Raw genomic sequence first — 25,777 nt, 5'->3', positions numbered from 1 at the left:
ATTTTTGTCAAGAAATAAAACGAGGTATTTCCCCCACAAAATTAGGGATAAGAAAACCACCAGAGACCATCTGGGATCTCACAGTCACCTCAGTTTTGCAGAACTGCTTGTAAGCAAGCTATGAGGGCTCTTTGGGAGTAGGAGCTGCATCTTTAACAAAAATTTCTGAAGGAAAAGAAAAAAAGAACACAATCTAGATGCAGTGTACAGTTTAAGAGAAAACCAGCTCAATTTGCAATCTCAAGGCCAGCAGGCAATAATTTCTGCTTCTGAAACAAAACACAGCCCTTCTCAGCATTTGTTCCATTATAGACGCTGTTTTCTTTGGACCCCAGGAAAGCTGCCTGGTTACTATAGCAACAGATACAGGGGAAAGCTTTTCACTTGTAATTGGCCACTCCTTTAAAATTACACATGCTATTTTTCCCTAACCTTTTTAATATGCATAAAATAAGAGAGCAGAATTATGAAAGCCAATACAGAGTACACAACAGCACTTAAAATACACAAGTTAATTTGCGGATTATTTTATTAGTAACACTTTTTTTTTCCCCCCACCAAGTACGTTAGAAGTATTTACAAAATACTCAATTCTTACAAAATAATGAATATGAAAATTATTCAACTGATATACCCTGAACTGTCAATAATACAGCAATTATTCACCCCTTGCTGTTTTAGTGTATCAGTACAATGAAGGTTTATGTTCTAGTAGGGTAGGAGGAACACATGACAGTACAATTTAATTCAGAGAAGTCTGCTGTCTTGCTGATGAAATCAACACTAAATCAGAATAAGCTTAAATGAGACAATTTTTACTAATTGTTGACAATAAAGGTCTCATGATGGGCAATACATGTATCTTGCAACGGGGCTGTATTAAAAGCAAACCCCCATACCCTTTTTCAAGCTGTAATTTACTCATAGGGAACTGAAACCCAAGCAGAACATTTACAACTCCATTAAAACAGGCTGACTGAGATCCCACTAAGATAGTTCTAAGCCAGCACTTTCACCAACCAAGTGTTCAGTACCAGCATGTTATCTGTCTACTACAGACAAATGTTAGGTCTAACATCAGATATGTGTATCTCGTAGTGATCTTGTTCTGATGTGAGGGTTTCATTTTGGTTCACTTCCAGCAGAAAATAACTGTGCCACTGCACAAACAGCAACAATCTAATTCCTGTAACTTAACCCCATTCCCACTAGGCTCACAAACAGGATCACAGGAAACCAAGAGTCAGGTACAGAACCTATGGGTATATCGCTGCTGCAATCAGCAAGACTTTTCTCCTAACTTCTTGATTTCACACACCAACTTGTTGAGGCCACTTCACCGATGTGCTGCAGTTACCATATAAGCCTTATTAGTAGCTTTATTCCTTTATTCTTTGTACAGACTTAAACAAAGGCAACAAGTTACAGGATGACCTACAGAAGGCTATGGCTATCAAGAAGAGATAAGCAAAACCTGTAGTTGAATAGAAATGTCCTGCTGTTCCAATTACAAATTAAAATAAATTGCATAGTTCTTTCCTAGGAAATTTAAACTCTTAATAAGATTATCTGTGATGAAAAAACCGCAACAACCCACAAACAACAAAACGCTCTGGCTCTCAGTTCAACTTAAATGAATCCTATCCTCCCCCTGCCCCCCCAATCCATAAGTCTACAGAGTTTCTGGATTCTCAGGATTTTACTCCTTTTAATCACTATTCAGAGTTTTCACCATAGAACCTGGATATCATTATGTATTTAGGACTAAGGGCCTCCATGTGTTTTTCTCCATAATCTCTTTGCTTTCCCTTACCGAGTGTTTGTCAAACAAAACTCATTAAACAAAGTACTCCTTTATTCTCGGGTAGATGGAACTAAGAGAGCGAACAAACAGCAGTAATGCACTTGCTATAGAGAAGAGAAAAAAAACAACATTCCAAGAAATTTTGTTAATACATGCCAATGCAGTTTTATATGAGAAGGGATAGTTCCATTCAAGAGAAACTGCATTTTTCCAGGACATCTACAGTGAAGAAAACATCTCAGACTTCACATCCAGCAGTAAGTGCTACACAAACAGGAATGAAACATAACTGTATTTTTTATTACACTTGCAGTGCTTATACTTGAATTTATCATGCCTTTAATTTGGTTGATCCCATTAAATGTAATGTATGACTACCATCTGCAGTGGTTTGCATTTATGTTTGCATGTTTGTATATGCTGAAATTTTAAAAAGGAAGCAATGAAAAAGGCTAACTCAAGATCCTAATTAGCTGTTCCAGAATATTCTTTTGAATCAGTTTTGAGCTATCCAGACATGTCAGTTCCTTCTGTAAAAGGAAGTTAAACTATCTTTCCCATGGGCCTGATACAGCAAAAGATATGTATTTGAACAAACTGAAGGGATTTGGAAATAGGCAGGTCTAAATCTAAAATCTAAAATAAGATTTTAAAAATGAGTAGCTGTTAACATTCTCACCTTAAGTATTTGTAATATATAGATGCTGGACAGAGTTAGCGCATCCTTGAACAATTACCTGAAGTAAGTACAATATATAAATTAGAGGATTACTTGTTAGGTAATGCCAATAAAGACTGGTAGAATACATATTGATCAAAACCTTGTTGTCTTATGTGTAATGAATTGAAATAAGAGCACGATGCTGCAGATATTTTGTGTTCCACTTATTTCAACTTTATCCCCTATTATTATGGCTTTCCAAAAAAGTTCTAATGCTAAAGACCAATTTTAATATTATTGTTCATGTTTAGACAGAATGTCTTAGAAAGCATAATCCAGATTGAGGACTGCCCTTTCTCGATCACTCTGATAAAAGACAAGACCTGCCAATTATGCAGCCCCACTCAAAAGGCAGGACACCATTTCTAATCCTCGTCACAGAGGTTTCAAACCATTTTTCTTCATCTGCTATCCCAACAGTCCAGCTGATGTAACAGCAATAGTTCTCTCTTCCCAGGTGCACAGTTATCATACTGCCTAAACTGTTCTCAACTGTCAAATGAAATTTGACTCTCTATACAAGAATAGCAGGGAGGTTTTTTAATGAATTTTTAAAACTGCCACTTCATGGCAAATTTGCGAACAATTTCAGACAGGTAAGTGACTGATAAAAAATGCACTCAGACAACTGAGTTGTTCCCTATCAGTGTTAAAAACAGTATTTTATTTTATAGATAAAAGCACATCATATTCACTCTTATGACTTGCTCAATACTGCTGCTCTAAGTGAAAGACTGAGAATCACTGACTGAAAATAAAATACTGATTTAGGGAAGTCACATGTGACTTAATTGTGAAAATACTGCATAAACCAATTTCAATCTTATTCTCCTTAAAAAAAAAATTTGGTAACAGTTATTAAACAAAAGAACAGACAATATTTAAATAACTGACATAAAGCATTACCTTTAACCATACTTTAAACAAAAGATAATATTATCGATGTTCATTGTTATAAAATAGTCAAGAGGAGCTGACTACAGCCATCAACACATTTAAGGAAGGTAGTTGAAGAGTACAATGTATTTTCCACAATGACTTCTAATCTGCAAGTTTCTAATGTTCCATCTATAATGTATATTTGTCTAGTAAGCCCGCAGTCTGTATACTATTACCAAAACCAACTCCAGTAAAATAAGTTTTGCTTGATGGCTTGCAATCACGTATGAAAGGGCAGCAGCTCCTTCTTACAAGCAATTCTAAATGATGGCAAATGGACAGTGTTTTATGTTCAAGTACCTTGTGTACAGCTGCTCAGCTGCTCTCATCTGCTGCAGGGTCATGCTCAGATATTCATTCAGATAGCTCTAATTTTCAATGCAAGCTTTTTTTGTTTGCTGATTTCTTTTTCTTTCCCCCTCGCACTTCTCCTCCCCGCCCCCCCCTTCCTATTACACAGAGGGCTACAGCCTTGGCTACGAAGCTACCAACCGGTTACACTCATTTACAAGAGAGAAACGGGCAGACAAAAGGTGACAGCAGATAATCATCATGGCATCAGCAAGTCTGCAGTTCTTTGCTTTTATTCTGGCTTTGTTTGGTGTTTTCGGAGATATCACAGCCACCTTGCTACCAAACTGGAAGGTAAATGCAGATGTTGGTTCAAATATCATAACAGCTATAACACAGATGCAAGGACTTTGGATGGACTGCACATGGTACAGCACTGGGATGTTTAGCTGTACCCTGAAATACTCCGTTCTCTCTCTCCCCGTCTACATCCAGGCTGCACGGACCACCATGGTACTGTCTTGTATCCTATCAGCCTTTGGGATCTGCATCAGTACGGTTGGAATGAAATGCACCAAGTTGGGAGGGGACACTGACAGCAAAAGTCATGCTTGTTTTGCTGGAGGAGTCTGCTTCATTCTTGCAGGAATCTTTGAATTAGTACCAACATCCTGGTACACGAGAGAAATTATTTCAAATTTTCTGGACCAGACCATTCCAGAGAGCAGTAAACATGAACCAGGAGGAGCGGTTTACACAGGATTCATTTCAGCGGCGTTTCTGCTTATCGCAGGTGTGATCTTCTGCACTTCCTGTTTTAAAAAGCAGCAAGGAGCATGGATTTACCCTCCAAAGCAGCACCATTTCCCATCCACAGAGCAGGACAGCAATGCAGGTTACAACCTGAAGGACTATGTGTAAATACAGTTATTCGTATCCATTGAGGCTTTTTTTGTGCTAAGTGTAGTTTGATTATTTCAAAGAATATGTAACATAGCACTTAGCTTTTCTTACATCTGGGTTGCAATTATGTTTAAGCAAGGTATTTCATTTATAGCAGCATCCACAAAAAGAGTAAAGTAGGAAACAATGCTTGAGTCTGCTACAAGAGTACTTTTTTTGTTGATTTTTCAAACTATTCTTTTTGACTTTCCAAGTAACATTTATTGAAGAAAAAGGAACTATTTTAAAAGGTAACTGACAGTACAATTAATGTACTGATGGCTTGTTACAGCAAAGATGCTTAAAAACTAACTGCTTTGTATTTAGCAAATCAGGCCATCAATAACATACAATGTTTTATACTGTATTTTACATTTTTATCTTTATTTTAATAATGATGCAAGGAAAAAAAACCCAACCACTCTCTGTCCAAGAAGACCAATTCAATGGTTTTTAAGTAACAGACACATCCGCCTTTCATTTTCAGTTCTAAATTGCCTTGGTAACTAGATTTTTTTAAAAAAAACAAACTAAAACAAAACACACACACAAAAACCAAACCAAAACAAAAAGCACAACAAAACCCCATAGCCCCAAACCTTAGCTGCATTGTTTTATTCTGCATATCAGGCTGAACAATCAGCAGTACCATTCAGATCTTGCCAAAAATGGCTCTCCCGCCCCAAACTGCCACCTGCTGTGGGTTTCATTTATTATTGTTAAAGAAATGTCTACTGCGCATTCACCAATTGCTGCTAATCTATCACTACACAATGAATGTTAGATCTGAAGAGCAATACAACAACAGAAATGTAACCATGACTATGAAAATACCTGCCAACTGTAACATATAGGATACAAACTAAATATCTGTGTTCCAGAAAAATCTGGAAGCGTTCTGGTTTATACCAGAGTAAAGTAGCTTTTAACACTCGCTCAAAGTAGCTTTTAACAGCTCAAATAATACAGCTACCATTTATTGTCTTCTACGTTTCTGGCCTTCTAAAAGAACTTTGTAAGTATTTTTAATTATTCCAGTAGGGTCTGTTTCAGGCCCACTCCCATGTATTCTATTACTGTAAAGTGTAATATACAATGGTGATAAAGAGACAGCTTCTTCATTTAAATTTATCTTCTTAACCCCCTTATTTTGATTAATAATCTTAGATCCTTTAACCTTTTCTTTCAACACACAGATTTTGTTTTGTATTGGTCATTGGCAGAGTATGTTCTACCTAAATGTTTCCCTAAACGAGAATCAAATTGATGTTAATTTGCTAGCATAGGTAAGGGAATGAAAAGGGGATATGATACAGGCCTTGAAATTTAGGAATATGATAATGTTTGACAAGTCTTTCAACAAAACCAACTGCTGTTTATTTTGCATATTTATATACAACTTTCATTTCCCTATTATTAGCCCAAAAGTCACTAAAACAGTATGAAGGGGCCTTAAAATTATATGTATAGCTTGTTGAAAAAAAATAAGATCTGTTATAGCATTTGAGAAAGCAAAATGTTTTATGCATCTGATATGTAAAGAGTCTTTATTCTAATATACATAGAATGGAATTACGTCTTGTATTACTACTGTTACGTAGACATTTTGAGTTTCCTATGTATTTATCAAGGAGCTTGTTTTGCACTATTCCTAATGCTAGTATCAGCAGTTATTCAGTACTGCAGAGACTTAACTACGACCAAAAAGCCAAATTTTCTTTGCTTAGACACAATGCTGGGCAGTACCATTACATTCCATAAACCAAGAGTCTTTTACGTCTCGACATTCATAGGTATTGCTGAAATAATATTCATTCATTGAGCAAATGAGGTAAACAACTCATTCCCAAAAACATGCATCTCCACCTTTAGTAAGGGGTTTGACAGGACACTAAGCTGTGATCATTGCTAGGTATGTGAATTAAAACTAACATTCGTAAAATAAGAACCAAAGGTGCTTTTACAGAAGGGCATAAGAAAAAGGTATAATTGCATACTATGAGGAAAATGAAGTATTCATCGGTTACAGAAGCAGCAAATTTTTCTTCCTAGAACTTTATACAGAAGTACCTGAACTTCTTTGTATTCCTATGAAACAAAAATCAAGCACTGAGCCACTTCATTCACAGTATGCTGCAAGAGCTTTCCAAGAAAACAAAGATTCTATCAGAATCGGTAGTATCTAAAACCACAAGTCAGTCTACGGCTAAAAGAACGGGACAAAACAGAAGATCAATCTAAAACAGGAGTTTGAAGAAAACAAAATATAGTGAAAACAGGTGCCAGGTCTGCCTGAAAAATTTCTACTTTCTGCTTTTGCTATATAAGCAATACTTGCTTTAACTCAAAGAAATACATTAAATAAAAATACGCTTGCCTTTAGCAGTACTGCCTTTTTTATTCAACAGAGCACCAACTGACTGTAGGATTTGCTTATACTAAGACATTTGTCACAACTCTCTGAGTTACCTCCCTCTCAGTCAGCTATGGCCTTTTCAGTACAGGAAAATGGACATACCAGTTATAGCTTCCCAATTCTGAGACACAGTCTGCACAAGACTTTTGACTACACTAGCTCTACTATGCCCTCAAATTGTATCCACCATTGAGAAACCACCACCACAGAATTGGAATTTTGGCCTTACTGAACACTATTTCACATATTTAACACTGAGATGACATCCTGAAATTATTTTTCATTCAGCTAGGAGACGGGGGGGGGGGACGGACGCAAAGCCAAAAATAAGATGTCTTAAGCACGGTCATTTTTCTTCACAACAGACTGCTGTCACGACTAATAATTTAACATGTTTGAACAGTTACTTGCTCAAAAAATACTAATAGAATTTTAAATCACCATCAGAATATGCCCAGATAGAGGCCTTAAAATTCATTGTGATAAAAGAAAGCAAATGACCTTCCAAAGGTTCTCAAGAAATAAGCCTGAAGAATAAAAAGACCAAGAGATAGACTGTGATAAGGAGGAAGGGAGATGTATTGATGAGCTGAACCAACCAGTTTAAGAGGAACTTTCAGAAGCTGCAAGTTCATTTCTGAAACATAACAGTAGATTTCCACATGCATTCAGGGAAAACAGACCCACTTAGTGTCAGGCACACATTTTTACCAAAAAAAAAAAAAGAAAAGAAGATACATTCTTGTCCAAAATGCAGTTTAATTTCTTAATTCTTGAGTGCTGTAATCATAATGGCTATTAATAAAAACCAGTGACAGTAGATAAGAGGACAGCAAAGAGACTGTTCTCTACTAACTCAAGAGCAGACAGGAGGGAGAAAAGATTGTTACTTTTTTAAACAGGCAGTGGGATGTAGGTGACAAAGTGCTATAGCAAATAGGAGGGAGTTAAATATGCTAAAGATGAGTAGGGTGAAATGTAAAGATTATAGATATGGTAAAATTAGAGATCTTTGACAAAGATGACAAATGAAAAGCTTTTATTTATCAGGGTCTTTCAAAAGACCCATCAAATTTTCTAGGCACAATTCCCAAACCGTTTATAAATGCAAACTGTAAAACAGCAGGCCTTCCAAAGATGCTACAATCCTAGCAGACTATCTTGTCATTAAATCATAATCTCCCTCTCCAGAAACACCCAAAGAAGTACCCTGATCTTACAGATAGGCTTGAAGGTCAAAGCCAAGCTCTGAGGAACCAAAAAGAAAAGCATCTTCTTGAAGCAAGTATGCTTTATTTACAGGAATATCACATCACTCCACTTCGTAGTATGGAGATGTTGAACTAGAGCACCCAACTGCATTCCTTACTCAAAATCAGATATATTGCTTGACTGACAAATTAACAAAAAACCCAAAGAAATACATCAAAACTTACCTTTGGCTTTGGAACAAAGGCTTGACCTGGAATTACGAAACAGTTTTCAACAGTGCAGAGATGTTGAGTCATGATGGACAGCCTGCTACGTTGCTTACCTCCTGGATTAGCTGTAAGCCTCTATTGAAGAATCAAAACATGTGATTCAGTGAAACTGAATTGACCAAGTGGTCAGTTACATTAAAGCTTGATTTTCAGTATAATCAAAGGCAAAGACAAATTAAAAAAAAGATTGTTAAGAACTCATATCAAAGTTTATGTCCACTTCATCTAGAATTTTTTTCTCCAATGTAGCAGCATTTCACTAAGATACCATGCTAATTTACAACCTCAGTCCTGCAATCAAATGCACATGAAAAAGAGCTCCTTGAACTTCTGCAGAACTTAATGAATGTCAAAAGAATTTTGTATGGGCAAAAGAGAAAACTAAAACTATTCTGACTGCAGGATTCAAAACACACCAGCTGACAACATTCCCACATCCTTTCCTTCCACTGTTTCTGTATCAAATATTACTATTTTTTCTCCTTCAAGATGAAACAAACCTCCATAAACTCAAAATCAGGTAGAACCCAAAATTTCTTCATTATTAACCGGTCTACGCTTACAATATATGCAAGGAAGCTGGATCTACTTTACATAAATTTAGAATACCTAACAGTAAGAGCATTTAATACTTACAGCTCTATTTAGTAATTCTCTGATTTTCCCAAGAAACTTCTTACAAAGATTATCAAAAAAGTAGCCTGGACAGAGGTTTTCTACACTTTCATGACCTGGCAAGAAACATGTTCTGTGTGTTTTTCTAGCACAAACGAGATTTAAACGTCAAAAAGCACCAAGTAAAACAAGCCTCATATGGTAAAAGACATTACACTAACTATGCAGAAATAGAATTGTGAAGATTCATGTTCTTATTTACCACTACTTTAATAAAAAATAAAAGATGAAAACCAATCTGCGTATCTGGTAACATCTGTACATCATGTCGCTTCAGATGAAAAGCCTACTCATAAAACACTGCCATGCTTATTAAAACCATCCCTGAAAAGTAAAATTAAACCTATTGCTGAAGTTTTAATTTTTTTTTTAAACAACTCTCCTGAAAGGCAGTTTAAGTATCAGCATAGAGCAAATAAAATACTTTTCAACGACTTTTCAGAAAGAAAGCTCAGTGATTCTTTTTGCCTACATCAGCATTTAAGACTACCTTCATTATTGTTTCAGAGGAAACCTAATTAAAAAAAATAAAAGTAATAAAAAAAAAAATCTATCAGCCATTGTTATCATTCTCTGAAAAAAACAGGCTGTGAAGTCTAACAATGCCATCAGATATGCACTTCCTTAACCTCTGCAGTGGAAATGAAACAGACCTAATAACAACACTTGTAGTCCTTCCAATGCCAATTCAAACAAGCCAGTCTTTACTTCCCACAGAAACAATCTAACAAGTCTCGGGCAGTTAGTTCCGGCTTCTCAGCTACAGAAGGGATTACTTAACAACATCCACTTCTGGGCAGTAACATCTTAAACCACTTCAACCACATCTGCAGGAACATACCTGTGTATGGCACTGCTCAAGGAACACAAAAATGCTGAGAATATACTCATAGAATAGAATCATAGAAGTTTGGATCAGAAGGGACCTTTAAAGATCATCTAGTCCGAGTGCCCTGCAATGAGCAGGGACATCTTTCACTAGATCACGTTGCTCAGAGCCCCGGCCAACCTGACCTTGAACGTTTCCAGGGATGGGGCATCCACCACCTCTCTGGGCAACCTGTGCCAGTGTTTCGCCACCCTCAAGTGTAAAAAATTTCTTCCTTCTATCTAGTTTAAATCTACCCTCTTTTAGTTTAAAACCATTCCCCCTTGTCCTGTCGCAACTGGCCCTGCTAAAAAGTTTGTCCCCATACTTCTGTAACCTGACCTATTTTTGCAGGATTTTTCCCTCAGTTCTCAAAATTTTCTTTGTTCCTACTTTTAAAATATGGATAGCATCTGAAACTGCACTAAGTAAACCATGCTGGAGTTCAGCTAACTAGGCAACATTTTTGCATCCGCTATTAAAATTTTAGCAAGGCATGAAGCAGAACAAAGATTCGGAAGCCTAACCTGGAATACAGTCAAGGTGGTACTTGACATCTCTTCTAATGCTGCTATCAACCACTCTCAATGACTACCTCAGGAACGACTATTTGTTTTGTTCTTCAGTAAGCTATGCCATACAACTGTGCTTTTCATAAACGCGTATTAAACCCCCATTATCAATGAATCTGCAAAATCTGTCACAGGAATTAACCTACATGAAGAATTAGACTGGCAAAGCTGACCATATAAAGGAATATTAAAAAAATTTTAGGACACAAAACACTTTCTGCAAAAAAATTTTTTTTTTTTTAGAACATAACTATTTGTATCTAACCTTATCAGTTATGAAAACATAATGGTAATTTTTCTTCTGTTTTCTGCTCAAAATTCTGAAATATTTTCTACTTTATTAGCACCTTTTGCCTAGTGTTCTAAATAGACAGCAGTGTTGGATACAAAACGATTAAGTATTCTGCTCTTCTAACATGCCTGTCTTCGAGATATCTAACAGTTTAGCACCCCACCTCCCAGCCTGCAGATCACGCTGGCAGAGCAGTTCAGGCGAACTATTCTCTCTGCCCAGTTTTGTTCAAAATTAGAGACTGACAAAGATCTTCTATTTAAACTGAAATATGACTCATATTAATGGAAGTGGGCCAGAAAGTACCCGGCCCAGGTGCCAGATTTGAGGTGAAGCACTGAGGAATTTGGGGCAAGGCAAAAATTCTTATCCACAAAGTAACAATTTTACAAAGTTAAACTACAAAGAGACAAAATTATCTGCTTGACACTTAAAAGTGTCATTTTTACTACTGTAGATATCTGACCTTATCCTCCTTAACAGGCCTCAGAATTCAGTACATAACATAACTGCTGGTTCTCATCAACAGTTTTAATCGGTTTAATCAAATCGTATCAGAACAGAATGGTCTGTAGTAATAGGTCTACACTGACATAACTCATGCCAACGCAGCTGTGCTACAACGAAACAGAAAAGCAGGAAACTACCAACAGCAAGAAAGGCAAAGGTATTTTCTACCTGTTATACTAGCAAAAACGAGCTTGACCACAAGTAACACAGCATGTTGCTTTGTTTTCTTACTATTAACAGGAAGTTATCCTAATTGATTATAAAGCACATGGCTCCATTCCATGACAGCATCTTACCCTTCTGCTGAGCTTCTGGCATATACACTGAGGCCTTCTTTGATATTTAGGCTCTCAGCTTAGAGACATCCAGTGAAGACATCAAACTTCTGACTATAAGATATTTTCCTTTCAAGAATGTAAATCCACAATTACATAAAATATCAGTACACATTTATTATCTGCATTACACTGTTCTCTATTTGCTGGTACTGAATATGGAATCACAGAATTGTTTAGGTCGGAAAAGACCTTTAAGATCAGCAAGTCCAACCGTTAACCTAGCACTGCCAAGTCCACCACTAAACCATGTCCCTAAGCACCACATCTACATGTCTTTTAAATACCTCCAGGGATGGTGACTCAACCACTTCCCTGGGCAGCCTGTTCCAATGTTTAACCACTCTTTCGGTAAAGAAATTTTTTCTCACGTCCAATCTAAACCTCCCCTGGCCCAACTTGAGGCTGTTTCCTCTTGTCCTATCGCTAGTTACTTGGGAGAAGAGACCGACACCCACCTCGCTACAACCTCCTTTCAGGTAGTTGTAGAGAGCAGTAAGATCTCCTCTCAGCCTCCTCTTCTCCAGGCTAAACAACCCCAGTTCCCTCAGCTGCTCCTCCTTGTGCTCTAGACCCTTCACCAGCTTCGTTGCCCTTCTCTGGACATGCTCCAGCACCTCAATGTCTGTCTTGTAGTGAGCGGCCCAAAACTGAACATAGTATTTGAGGTGCGACCTCACCAGTGCTGCGTACAGGGGGACAATCACTTCCCTACTCCTGCTGGCCACACCATTTCTGATACAAGCCAGGATGCCATTGGCCTTCTTGGCTGCCTGGGCACACTGCCGGCTCATGTTCAGCCAGCTGTCGACCAACACCCCCAGGTCCTTTTCCACCGGGCAGCTTTCCAGCCACTCTTCCCCAAGCCTGGAGCGCTGCATGGGGTTGTTGTGACCCAAGTGCAGGACCCGGCACTTGGCCTTGTTGAACCTCATCCAGTTGGCCTCGGCCCATCGATCCAGCCTGTCCAGGTCCCTCTGCAGAGCCTTCCTACCCTCAAGCACATCAACACTCCCACCCAACTTGGTGTCGTCTGCAAACTTACTGAGGGTGCACTCGATCCCCTCATCCAGATCATTGATAAAGATACTAAACAGAACTGGCCCCAATACTGAGCCCTGGGGAACACCGCTTGTGACTGGCCGCCAACTGGATGTAACTCCATTCACCACAGCTCTTCGGGCCTGGCCATCCAGCCAGTTTTTTACCCAGCGAAGAGCACACCCGTCCAAGCCATGAGCAGCCAGTTTCTCCAGGAGAATGCTGTGGGAAAGGGCGTCAAAGGCTTTACTAAAGCCTAGGCAGACAACATTCACAGCCTTTCCCTCATCCACTAAGTGGGTCACCTTGTTATAGAAGGAGACCAGGCTAGTCAAGCAGGACCTGCCTTTCATAAACCCATGCTGACTGGGCCTGATCACCTGGTTGTCCTGTACGTGCCGCGTGATGGCACTCAAGATGATCTGCTCCATAACCTTCCCCGGCACCGAGGTCAGACTGACAGGCCTGTAGTTCCCCGGATCCTCCTTCTGGCCCTTCTTGTAGGTGGGCATCACATTTGCTAACCTCCACTCAACTGGGACCTCCCCGGTTAGCCAGGACTGCTGATAAAGGATTGCAAGTGGCTTGGGGAGCACTTCCACCAGCTCCCTCAGTACCCCTGGCTGGATCCCATGCGGTCCCATAGACTTGTGTGTGTCGCAGGTCACTAACCATTTCCCCTTGGATTATGGGGCCTTCATTCTGCTCCCCGTCCCTGTCTTCCAGCTCAGGGGGCTGGGTACCTGGAGAACAACTGGTCTTACTATTACAGACTGAGGCAAAGAAGGCATTAAGTACCTCAGCCTTTTCCTCATCCTTTGTCACTGTGTTTCCCCCTGCATCCAATAAAGGATGGAGATTCTCCTTAGCCCTCCTTTTGTTGCTAATGTATTTATAGAAACATTTTTTATTGTCTTTTATGGCAGTAGCCAGATTGGGCTAGTTGGGCTTTGGCCCTTCTCATTTTCTCCCTGCATAACCTCACAATGTCCTTGCAGTCCTCCTGAGTTGCCTGCCCCTTCTTCCAAAGGTCATGAACTCTCCTTTTTTTCCCTGAGTTCCAGCCAAAGCTCTCTGTTCAGCCAGGCGGGGTCTTCTTCCCCGCCGGCTCGTCTTTCGGCACATGGGGACGGCCTGCTCCTGCACCTTTGAGATTTCCTTCTTGAACAATGTCCAGCCTTCTGGGACTCCTTTGCCCTTCGGGACTGCCTCCCAGGGGACTCTGTCAACCAGGCTCCTAAACAGGCCAAAGTCTGCCCTCCGGAAGGCCAAGGCAGCAGTTCTGCTGACCCCCCTCCTTACTTCTCCAAGAACCCATCACTCTATCATTTCATGATCGCTGTGCCCAAGACAGCCTCCAGCTGTCACATCACCCACAAGTCCTTCTCTGTTCGCAAACAACAGGTCCAGCGGGGCACCTTCCCTAGTTGGCTCGCTCACCAGCTGTGTCAGGAAGTTATCCTCCACACACTCCAGGAACCTCCTAGACTGGTTCCTCTCTGCTGTATTGTATTTCCAGCAGACATCTGGTAAGTTGAAGTCCCCCACGAGAACAAGGGCTAACAATTGTGAGACTTCTCCCAGCTGCCTATAGAATATTTTGTCTGCCTCTTCATCCTGGATGGGTGGTCTATAACAGACTCCCACCATGATCTCTGCCTTGTTGGCCTTCCCCCTGGTTCTTACCCATAAACACTCAACCCTATCGTCACCATCATTAAGCTCTAGACAACAAAAACACTCCCTAACGTACAAGGCTACCCCACCGCCTTTCCTTCCTTGCCTATCCCTTCTGAAGAGTTTATAGCCATCCATTGCAGCGCTCCAGTTGTGCGAGTCATCCCACCATGTTTCCGTGATGGCAACTATACCATAGTTTTCCTGTATATGCCAAATTACAATGGTTAACTTCAGCAACTTCAGAGGGCCAGAAAAAAGACACAGATTTTGATTATCATTGTTTCTCCCAATCATAAAACAAAGTAGTCTCTGTCAAATGAGTTTTTTATTATGTCAAATCAATTATGGAAATGCAAACCAGAAACTACAAACAATTTTGTCTTCAGTGGAAGATCTGTGTTTAAATAGATGTAAGAACAAGAATCAAGAGATCCCAGAATGTAAACTCAACAACAATTAACACTGATTCACTGCATGACCTTGAACAACATATAATTCAATTTCCTAGTGTTTCTAACTTCTCAGCTTTCTAAGTACAAGGAACTTTAGAGTGCATTGTATTTTGCATCTCATTGAGCTATGCTGGGTGCAGAAGTACTATAATCTGCATGTCACCAATGGTGTATGCAGCTGGTTACAGCTATATAAAGCACAGAGTGCATTTATGCTCTCACACAGTGCTAGGCCATTTTTTTCACTGCTGTCACAGATCTTTGCATCTTACCCATCATCACTTTGCATTTTATATCATAGTCCATTAGCCATATTTTGCAACGAGGTATAATCTCAAATGACATGAAGTCCTTTTGGAAAACAGATCTGGATTTTTTAATGCCTGAAACCACATGAGCTTAGAACTGAATTAAGAAATCTAGCTTATTTCATACTAAACGTTTGTCCCTGAGTTCTCTAGAGCCACCTACTGGAAATACTCCAGTACTTGTCTTGAATCTTGATTGCAAGGTGTCCTGGTTTCCGGACAGCACAATATGGTTTCCTATGATCCCAAAATGACAGCAGACATGCCACTTGCATATATAATTATTACTAAACTGCGTACTGAAAAAACCACAGCAAAATTTTCCTATTAGAATTTTTACTGTGAAAGATTAAAATTAAAACAGCACACACATTTAGGTTGCACACAGAAAACCAGATATTTATGAACACTGGAGTAATTAGATGGAAATTCAGTTTTCAGACTGATGTGTAATTCCTTTTCCTTTTTTTTTTTTTTAAAAGCAAGTGAGATGCTGGTAAGAAGCCATACTGCTTTTCATAAATACAAAGCAGAAAGTCTTCCAGCCTCTATGATATGATACATTTTGTGCAATGGCAACAGAGGTAAACTGTTAAGTCTGAAAGGATTGTGGAGTAAGTCAACCTATTATCAACTGATGTAGAATTAACACTACTACACAGCTCATCAGTTTGGTCTTCTTTGAGAATCTAACTATTGAGACAAAGTAAAATCTCAGTTTGCTCTTGGACTTGCTGTGACAGAACTCAAATGATGCCTTTTTACACACATAAGACTGGCAGCAATCCATTAATAATTCTGATATGAAGTCTCATTCAAAAAAGCCAGAGTCAGTTTCCATGGTCTTGACAGAACACCCCCTATGTTTTAAGTGTTGAATCACAACTGGAAATAATGCTAACCTTCCATTTTTCCTTATTTCAAGGAAGTTATCTTTTTTAAAGATTATTTTAATTAAGAGGGCAAAGGAAATAATTATGAGTGTACTTCTTGAGATGATTGAAAGGTAAGGAAAAACAGACTGATGAAACGATGCATGAATGACTGTGAGAGAAGAAAGATATTTAAAAACAGAAGAGTCCTGTGGAATCTATTCATGTCGAACAAATCAGACTTCAGAAAAGCACAGATTAAGCACCTCAAGGAAATATATCCCTCCATAAGACATTTAAAGAAAAAAAAAAAGTGCTCTGAAAGGATCAGAGATGATTAATTCAACATTAAAATTCATAATTTATAGCACACAAACTAAAAGTTGAACCAAGTCTTTCCTCTCTTTTTAAAGCCAACTAAGATTGGTTTTGTACTTTTAAACAAGAGGTTGCACATAAACAAATTTTTGTTTAAAATTCTGGGAAAACAATAACATCTTACCTCTGCAACTTCCTTCTGAAAAGTCAACGTCAGTTGTGTCCTGCCATAAATAAAAGGTCCATCCTTTTTGGAAACATTTTCAAGCCATTTGATGATTAGAGGAGTTGAAACACTGAAGGGCAGATTCCCAATGATATGTATATCTGGTGGCTCTGTTAACATTTGATGGAAGAAAAACAACTGTCAAAAAGTTTTACATAATATTTTGCCATGAAAGAACATGTAAGTAAGAAAGATAGGTGCGTATCAACCTAGACTTAAAATATGAAAACAATTTTTATCGTGTCACCAAAATTATGCCTTTCCATTTATACTTGTCTTACACTGACAAAACTGTGTTACTATTCTCAGTAATTAGTTGGAAAAAAGTGGTTATGTTTGGTTCTCATTAACATTTGAATAAATCAGTAGCTTTCAGCTGATTTTCAGCTGATCGGTAGATTTCAGCTGAGCTACTCTAGAATAGCAAAACTGTAACAACAGCAAAACTACAACAGTGTTTTCATGATTGTAAACTATGACTATTAGGTACACTCATCCTTCTGTCCAACACGTTCCTCCCAGGGGCATTTTACTGAGTTCTCATAATCCCCAGAACAATCACCTAGCTCAAACTGGACAGAGCTCTCCTTCTGTAGAGTCCTCGGAAATCAAAAGGTCTTAGAGCAAGTACAAGACTTAGCCATAATAAGTGATACGTATTGTCCAATTACGTATCGTATCAGTATCTATGTGTTGTACAACACAAAGCAGGCATTTCATTAGCGGGGATCCTTATGTCTAAGCAGAAGTGCAACAGAAGTGGACAAAAGCATGTCATTGTTTCTTAGATACTACAGCATTTAATAACATGAATAAGACATGATGATACCGAATTCAAGCTGGTTTTCTGGCACACTTATGCACTTTTTAGGCTGTGATATTTCTAGCGTATTTGTGATATTACACATATATCAGAGATGGCTAAGTGTTTTTCTGAAATCCACCAGCCTTTCAGATTTTCATATAGCAGTAATACAGCAAAAGTATATCTTACCTCTAATTAGTTAGCTTCAAAGACAACAACGACTTATATGTGTGGTCAAGAAAGGTAAATTTTTAAAAACTGCTCTACACCTTCATACATGCATTTGCTCATAGTTTTGTTTTGTGAAGCACTTACCTTTTGCAATGAGGCAAATATGGCATGGAATTTTTCAAGATGAACATAATGTGGCATGGTCTTTTATGTCCTAAGTCAGAAAGCAGTTTACTGTTCTTCAGGCACTACAGACAGTGACTCTATCTTAAATTAAGAAATTTGGAAAAGAGGCCTGGGAGGTTCTCTCTGATTTATCTAATACTATCACATGTTTTAAAGGGAAGTGAAATTGAGTCCTACAAGAACCTCAGATTTGGAAAAAAAAAAAATCTCTGATTAGATTCTACTTTTGCCAAAAATATCCAGCTGAAGCCAATGCAATGAGAAAATTAAATTTTTGAGGACAAGTTTCCTAAAAGCTTCAAAGAAAGTTACAGAAATTTCTTCAGTGGAACGCCAGCAGTGGTGGCTTCTGGCTTCTTCAAAAAGAGGAAGAAGCTGGGAAAACAGTATACCATTTGATTTGCTTTTATACTTTCCAAGAGTCGTTATTGTACGGTCAAGATAGATACCCTAAGGTTAATAACTGCAAAGTTCCTCAATAATGTTGACTATGGTGAATGTCACACAAATTCCACTGTTTTGTCTTAGAAGAGGAAGATGATTCTCTGTTTCCTTCTAGAAAGAAAGTTAGCTTGTTTCTCCCTTCTTACCTTCAAAATGTACACCTGCGCTGAGTGAACTCCAACTATATCACCACACTTAAGACTAACTCAGAAGCCTTAAGAATGAAATAAACCAAACCCAAATACTAACCATCCTCCCAGTTCTTTTTTAAGTGCTTTGGAAAAGCCTTCTCCATCTTGTATGTCAGAATATCTCCATGAACAATGCACACTTTTCCTGGAGCTGCTTCAGATAGCATCTGTTTGTAAGCAAGCAAGCAGAATTCACAGTGAGTATTAACCAAACTGATTTCCAGCTTCAGCCACAACAGGAATGAAACCATTGCTATGTATTTATTTTCAACATACAAAAAAACACAATAGCAGTTAAAACTGAGCACACTATTAGTAAGTATTTACTTTCAAAAAGCAAACACTAACAAAAAAGTTTAATGTGTGATTCTGTAAACGCTTACTATTCACAGCTGTAGAATTCTCAACAGGGAATTTAAACTTGAAAAAGACTGCTAAGAGTCTCTTCAACAATGACAATTAACAAACCCGGGGCCACTAGCAGGACCCCACCTGATTTAAGTAATAATGCAAGCAGCAGGTTTTGAAAAGTTTTTACATCCATTACCTATGGAAACAAGGCTCATGTTGTTTATTCTGTCTCCCCCGTAGCTGTAGAGTCCATTATCTAATTATAGCCATATGTGATACAAGGCTGCAGAAATATTCAGTCATTTTTTCTTTTACATAAAAAAGGGGGAAAAGATACTCCCTGTAGTAGTCTGAACTCACACCATTAGAAACCAAGGAGTTCCCAAAAATGAGGGAATTAATACCTAGCACTAGAGAAAATCTCAAAAATTTGTATCTTGTTAGATGCTACAAAATCCACTCTGTTGTCAACTTCTCTATCCCACTTCTGCAGCTTATCTAGTATTTAATAAAGGCTGAAAGGCAAACTCAGAACCGGCTGTAGTTTGATGACCAATTCTTTCATTTCTGGTGTCAGTTTACACAATCAAAATGAGTTACATTGTTTAGTGTTGTACTCATCTTTTCTCTTACAGTATGAAACTATGCACAAACAGCATAATTCAAAAGCCAAGTCAACTTTTACAAAGATGACATTTGAGTATATTTATTGTTCCTAAGTCAGAATAATGAAAAACGACTTAAAGAACAATTTTGCTTTTGCACAGAAATCCAAATCCATGAACAGTTAAGTGCTAGTGGCTTAACTGACGAAATAAACTGCTCACCATTGTTAGTTCCATCTCCAATCTGAATCGTGTTAACATGCTCAGGGGCACAAACAGCTTTCACAGGTCTCTGAGCCAAAGGAAAGTGCTGCTTTCTCATACTGTTCACAAAATGTTTGCATGAAATTTTTTTGAGTAAAGGTTTATTTTACTGTCAAAACAGCTAAATTTTATGTAGCGTGCTAAAAAACAAAAAAAGGGTTCCATGTTTTAAGACCAATTATTTCCAAATAGAAAAAATAAATCTGACCTCAACTCCAAACCACTTAACAGATTTTTCGGCATTACACTAGCAATTATATTGCATACAAATTCACTAATTGGCCATGATTTCTCAAATCTTTCTTTGAAGCTGTTATAAATGCTGTAACAGGATGAAAGATAATGTAAGATCAATAAAGTTAGAAAATAGCATAAGAGGAAGCAGACAGCTGCCTACACAATAATGGATTATTAACATATGTTATATTGTTTTTTAATAATGGTTTTCATGTCAAGAGGAGTTTGGGGTTTTTTGAGTATCACACTTAACATAATTGAGAACTGCATTTAATTTGTGAGCAGAAAAACACAGTTGTATATTTCTAATTTGAAATAAAGACTTAGAAACCCACTGAAACTTTCTCCATTTTAAGGCCAATGTGTGCAGCTAACACAGTTCCAGGAGCTCTTGTGCACCAAGCACATAAGCGAAGTGATTCCCCATCATACAGATCCTCCTGTTCTTCACACACAACCAAAAAGGCACAAAGAAAAAATTAAAATGGTGTTCCTGGAAGAATTCTATATTCAATCCACTCTCTAGCTGAGAGCACCCTTTCTCTCCTCATAAATCTTTCCAGCCTAACAACTATTAGGGCATATGGCATAGTGAGGTTGTGATTCTTTAAAAGCAAGACAGAACTGACAGACTCTCAGCTTGTGTAAACTGTTACTCTGTACACATATGTTCTTCACTATACTTCAATATTGCAGTAAAGAGGATCGCAACTTCAGTTTTGTGATAGAAAAACAGTTAATGAAAAAAGCTGTACGCTTTACATCAGTGATTTTATAAGTATCTAAAGAGATATTTTTAAGTAAAAGTCCCCAATTGTTATTTTAATCTCTGACATTTTCTGTTATTCAAATCTCAACCCTTCTGTAAGCATTTGGTTTTGATAGAGCTTTTAATGGGAAACCAGAAAAAAAATAGCTAATACAACCCACATTATCACAAAATAAAAGATTCTGTTATGTATTGTCTTATCTGGAGAGAAAAAAACAATACCAAATTTAACACTAATGGATGCAACATATTTCTTGTTCATTTACATCCACTGTTACTGAGTTATAGCATCTTTATATTCAATAACCTCATTCAGACATATTTATTTCTACTGTGAGGTTGCTAATTAAATATAATGACTAACGTTAATTCACTTGAATAGTAAAGATAATTACATACCAAAAGATCATTAAAGACCCTGAAAAGTATACTTTTATTCAGAGAAATCTGTTGTAGTGGCTGCATTTTGGAAGACCGGAAAAATTGTCTAAGTACTTAAAAAACTTTGTTAACTAAAGTAAGTATCATTTAACCTCAAATACTCTCCAAAACAGTTCTTAAAATCTAAAACAAAAATGCAGATTTGCCACCATTCAAGAAAAGTGAAAACATAACGTTTTCGTACTTCACAAGGCAAAGATGGCATACTGTAAATTATCAGTGGCTAACCCTAAAAAGACATAGTTACATGCATATTCAGGTTTAAGGATATGAGCAGTTTCATTCGTATCTTACATTGTTTTTGTCCTACAAAGAGATGGTAGCTGTTCTCAAGTGAACTACCTATTTTCACTGCTGATTTACTACAGAAGACACAGTACAATATATGGAAAGCCCTTTGAATTGCTGTGATTTGAGGTTGTAGAGGCACAAGAAAACAGTCAAATCTGAAGAGATTTTGGACTCAGTTTTTCTTGCTAAATTTATACAGCCAAACTTCATCAACACAACTAGATGGTGTTTCAAAATGCCACAATGACTTGTGAACTTATACCAACTTCAAAAGAAAGGAACAAAAGTTTAAGAGTGGGGTTTTTTGAAAATGTAAAATAAATGCTTGCTTTATTCTTCTGTATGTGGATGTTAATCCACATTAAACTGTATTAACTGGAGAAATACGTTCACAATTTTATAAGCTTTAAAGCATAATTATTAGGGTTAAAATGAAAAATAAGACCAAAGGACATTACGTTCCACCTTCAAACTACTATTTCACGTGCACGGATAGACCTTTAAAGCACCTGAAACGTCTCAACCTGAAAAAAACAGCCACACCTCAGCCTTAATTCTGTTGCAGGATCAGGTCCTGAAGAGACAATGGGTATTTAAATGAAAAGGCATATGAGAAAGCAGGAGCAATTAATTGCTATACTGTGTATTTTCATCTTCAAACAAATGATAGCTCTGATTTAAGCCAAAGAAGCAAACCTATTTTCAATGCTGAGATCTCAACAAGATACTTGGAACCTTTCTATTTTCTTAAAATGTTGTTATTCGATGTTGTGGATACATTTATACAAACTATTCTCCAGATGGTACCTGCAATCCTGGAACAAATCGAGCATCTTTTTCAATTAAAAGGAGCTGTTCAACACCAGCACTGAGAATGGATCTGGTAATTCCTCCTGGCCCAGGGCCCACTTCGCAAACATGGGCATTTTTCAGCTCGCCAGCTTGTCTCACTATCTTGTCTGCAAGACACAAAGAACATACTAAGCCTTTATTCTCCAAAAGATCCAGCTCACTAAGATAAACTCACTGTTTATTGTTAAAGCACAAGTGTGCTCATCACAGAACAGACACAAACAGTGACACATCCCAGTTAAATGATCGCACGCCTGCTAGACTGCACAGAATTCAGATCGGTTTCATACTACAAGATACACTCAACTGTTTAAAAAAAGACTATTTAAAGTTTAATGGCTTTAATATACGTTGTTGCTCATTACAGAATAAGAGAGTATTATTTATCATCTGTAAACTAGCAGTTCTATTCTCCTCCTGCAAGTAAGCACTTGTGTTCAGTGTCCTAAAGTCTCACTACTTATCCTTATAAAGGTATTTCACTACAGTACCTCAGTTTCAAGGAAATTTAAGAAGCAAAAAAGTTACAGTGAATCTCTACGAAGATTACAATATGTACAGAGCAATTTTATGAGGGAGGAGCTGGAGTAAAGTAAAAGTTGGAATACAGGCGACTGGAAGTTACAGAAAGTGGGGCAGTTGAAAGATGAGGAAAGAATACCTGTACGTAAGTGGGAGGATACAACACTGGAAGGCATTACAGCCAGGAAAGAGAACAGATAAGGATTGAAAAAGGATTAAAATAAGGATTAAAAACGTAGCTAATGAAACAAAGAGATCATTAAGAAGCACGGAGAGAGGGATGCTGAAAGACATTATGTGGCTCACTCTGTAATTTCTTAAGTATGCAATAAAACCAAGAAATATCCGAAGACTCATCTACTTGTAAGGTTCTACTAAATGCACGTGGATATTTTTATTCAAGGGTAAGAGTCCAGTTATTCAGGAAGTGGAACTGAGTTTCATGTTCATATCCTAAATCTTTATCAACCCAAATCTTCAAATGTAATCAAATCACCAGTTACAAGAAGCTGCACTGCATTTATTACTGCAAAACCCAGACACCGCTAGGACAGTAAAGAAACTCACCACTGATTGAGCACTGCCAGCTTTGTCACCTATTGCTGACGTGAAGCTGGAGAAAACTGAATTGTTCAGAACAATGTAGCTGGTTCAAAAAAGCCACAACATTTCTGATAAACTGAGACAAATGACCTTCCTAACCACAGTATACAGTAAATTAAACTGCACAATGAGTTACAGTACTTTCTATGATACATAATAATCTGAAAAAATTACTCATTTTTGAATCAAACTTATAAACTATAATAGTACCTGAATGGTAAAAGTACTACTAAGGCTTGGATTTTTGCATTTCAATCTATAGCTCATATTTTATACAGGAATATAGTTTCTATCTAAAAATTACTCTATAATTTATAAAGAAACATTTTCTAGGAATTTACAAGTAAAATCAATTCGTCTAAGCTAAAACTACTTTTAAAAGAAGTTTTTAAAAGTTTACCATTGAGCTGTCATGAGTTTGACAGACGTCATCATGCAAAAATCATCTCCTTAGCTAAAATCTGGATTCTGAAGGAAACTGGGATACATCTTTTATAGTAGTTAAAAATATTAAAATAAAACATTTAACCTGTCAATCGCAAATCCAGCAGAAAGTTCTGGGAAAGTTGTTTCTGTGCTTTAAGGCGAAAAAGTTTAATAATCTCTCCAACAGTTGGCAGGGGAGGCAGACGGAAAGCCGCCACCTTTCCTGGAACAGCCATAAGACAAAACTCTTGTTCCTTCCTCCTAGAGAGACATTGAGAAGATGACTGCAGCACATGCAATAAGTTCTAATGTACTTAATATTAAAAACCCTACTAAGTTTACAAACCAAGACATGATTTACAAATCATTACACAAGTGCTAAATTTTAAACATCAGTATTTTGACTACTGTATGCAGTGCTTATGCTAAGCATGTATTTGCGGGCTTTGGGAAACGGTCTTGTTTTGTAACTTTGCCAAAACATCAGCTAAAACAAAACGCTCTCACAATTGTTCAACGTCAATCTTTCATTACTTTAAAAAAAGACTCATTAAGGATGATCTGCTGGAATTCACGGTATCAGATAAAGACAATATATTTAATTAAAGCGTCCCTGAAGAAGAATTAAAAGATTTTTTTTTTAATTACTGAATCACCTGCTTTTCTAAGCAGAGGTGAAGATAGGAACCCCAAGTGTAAACAACGGCATTAGCTACTTTTAAAAAAAATTCTTTCCACTTTCAGCACGACAGGACAAAACGTTTCACCTCTCTCTGCTGGCGCTCGCCAGCCCCAGCCTCACCATTACACACCTCGGGCCAACAAGTTTCGGCACCAAGCGCTCGCCCTTTGGCAGCGGGGCCCGCCACACAACGCTACTGCTTTCTGAGGTGCAGCCCGACACGCAACGGGCCGTCTGCGGAGAGGCCGCCTTCCGCACCCTAGGTCACAGTGGCCTCACGACAGGGACCGATGAGGGCAAAGCCGCGGAGCGCTGAGACCAGCGGGCAGGAGGCGGAGGTGAGCCTTCAGCGCGGACGCCGCTTGACAGCGGCTGGCGGGCCGGGGGCAGCGCCCGGCCCCCCGCCACGGGGAGCGCCGTCACAAGCGGCGCTCGCACCGAACGGAGCACGAGCCGCCCCTCGCACTCAGACGGCCGGGGCGGCCCGGCCACCCCCCCGGCGGCAGGAGGGCAGCCCCCCCTTGCAGAGGGCCGGGCCCCACCGCCCTGCCCCGCGGCCCCTCCCGGAAGGGCCCCCGAGCCCCGGCAGCGCTCTGGCCCCGCCCGCAGCGGAACAGGGGCTCGGGGAGGCCCCGCCCCATGCCCCACCCATTGGCCGCTCGCCCCCCCCCCCCCCCGCCCGAGGACCGGCGCCCCAGCGCGCATGCTCCCCGTGACGGCGCCCGTAGGGGTGGCACGGCGGCCGGCCGCGCAGGCGCAGAAGCCGTCAGCGTGGTGGGGGAAGCGAGGGCGCGCAAGATCCAAGGGAGGAGCGGAGCGGGGCGCCGCGCGGAACCGCCGCACGGGCCGGGGCGGGGCGGAGGCGCCATGCGGCCGCACGCACTTCTCCTGCCGCTGCTCTGGCGGAAAGGAAACCTCAGAGTAGCACCCAGCAGCGCCGCGGTTCCTTACGGTGTACGGCGGGAGCTAACCCGGAAAAGGAAGTGCCTCGCTTCTGCCCCGGTGTCCCCTAGCGGCGCATGCGCCTGGTCAACGCCCTGATTGGCTCCGTGTCCGGGGGGGGGGGGGCCGCGCGTGCGCCCCGGGGCGGGCGGGAGGCCACCCGCCGGTCCGCGTGCGCATGCGCGGTGGGCGGCCGGGGGCGGCGGTGTGGTCGGCGTCGCCGCCGTTCGTCCTTCCTTGCGGTTCCGTGGG

The 25,777-nt window shown here is 39.3% G+C and overlaps 2 protein-coding genes across 9 annotated transcripts in view; one reads left to right on the top strand and one right to left on the bottom strand.

The window, feature by feature from the left end:
• The window catches only part of TFB1M (transcription factor B1, mitochondrial), a 33,927-nt gene extending 8,357 nt beyond the window's left edge, over nt 1–25,570 (bottom strand). Inside the window, exons 1-6 of one of the 8 annotated variants that reach the window (XM_076333816.1) lie at nt 25,555–25,570; nt 24,005–24,162; nt 22,306–22,457; nt 18,599–18,707; nt 16,702–16,853; nt 8,550–8,669 (exon numbers count right to left, since the gene is read on the bottom strand). In XM_076333816.1, the coding sequence (XP_076189931.1) occupies nt 8,550–8,669; nt 16,702–16,853; nt 18,599–18,707; nt 22,306–22,457; nt 24,005–24,137 (666 nt within the window). In that variant the 5' untranslated portion in view covers nt 24,138–24,162; nt 25,555–25,570. The other 7 variants (XM_076333813.1, XM_076333812.1, XM_076333811.1 and 4 more) reach the window with 7 other exon arrangements.
• Nucleotides 3,997–4,724, top strand: CLDN20 (claudin 20). Its single transcript, XM_076333819.1, has one exon. It carries the CDS (start codon nt 4,017–4,019, stop codon nt 4,674–4,676), a length of 660 nt encoding a protein of 219 aa, XP_076189934.1. The 5' UTR covers nt 3,997–4,016; the 3' UTR covers nt 4,677–4,724.
• Nucleotides 25,571–25,777: the final 207 nt, after the last annotated feature.

Source organism: Aptenodytes patagonicus, chromosome 3, assembly GCF_965638725.1.
Source record: "Aptenodytes patagonicus chromosome 3, bAptPat1.pri.cur, whole genome shotgun sequence".
NCBI lineage: Eukaryota > Metazoa > Chordata > Aves > Sphenisciformes > Spheniscidae > Aptenodytes > Aptenodytes patagonicus.
The sequence above is the reverse complement of the archived record's forward strand: the minus strand, read 5'-3'. Positions and strand labels throughout refer to the sequence as shown.

What these genes read in the sequence shown, in the direction of transcription:
- CLDN20 (XM_076333819.1), top strand. Translation starts at nt 4,017, where the DNA reads ATGGCATCAGCAAGTCTGCAGTTCTTTGCTTTTATTCTGGCTTTGTTT.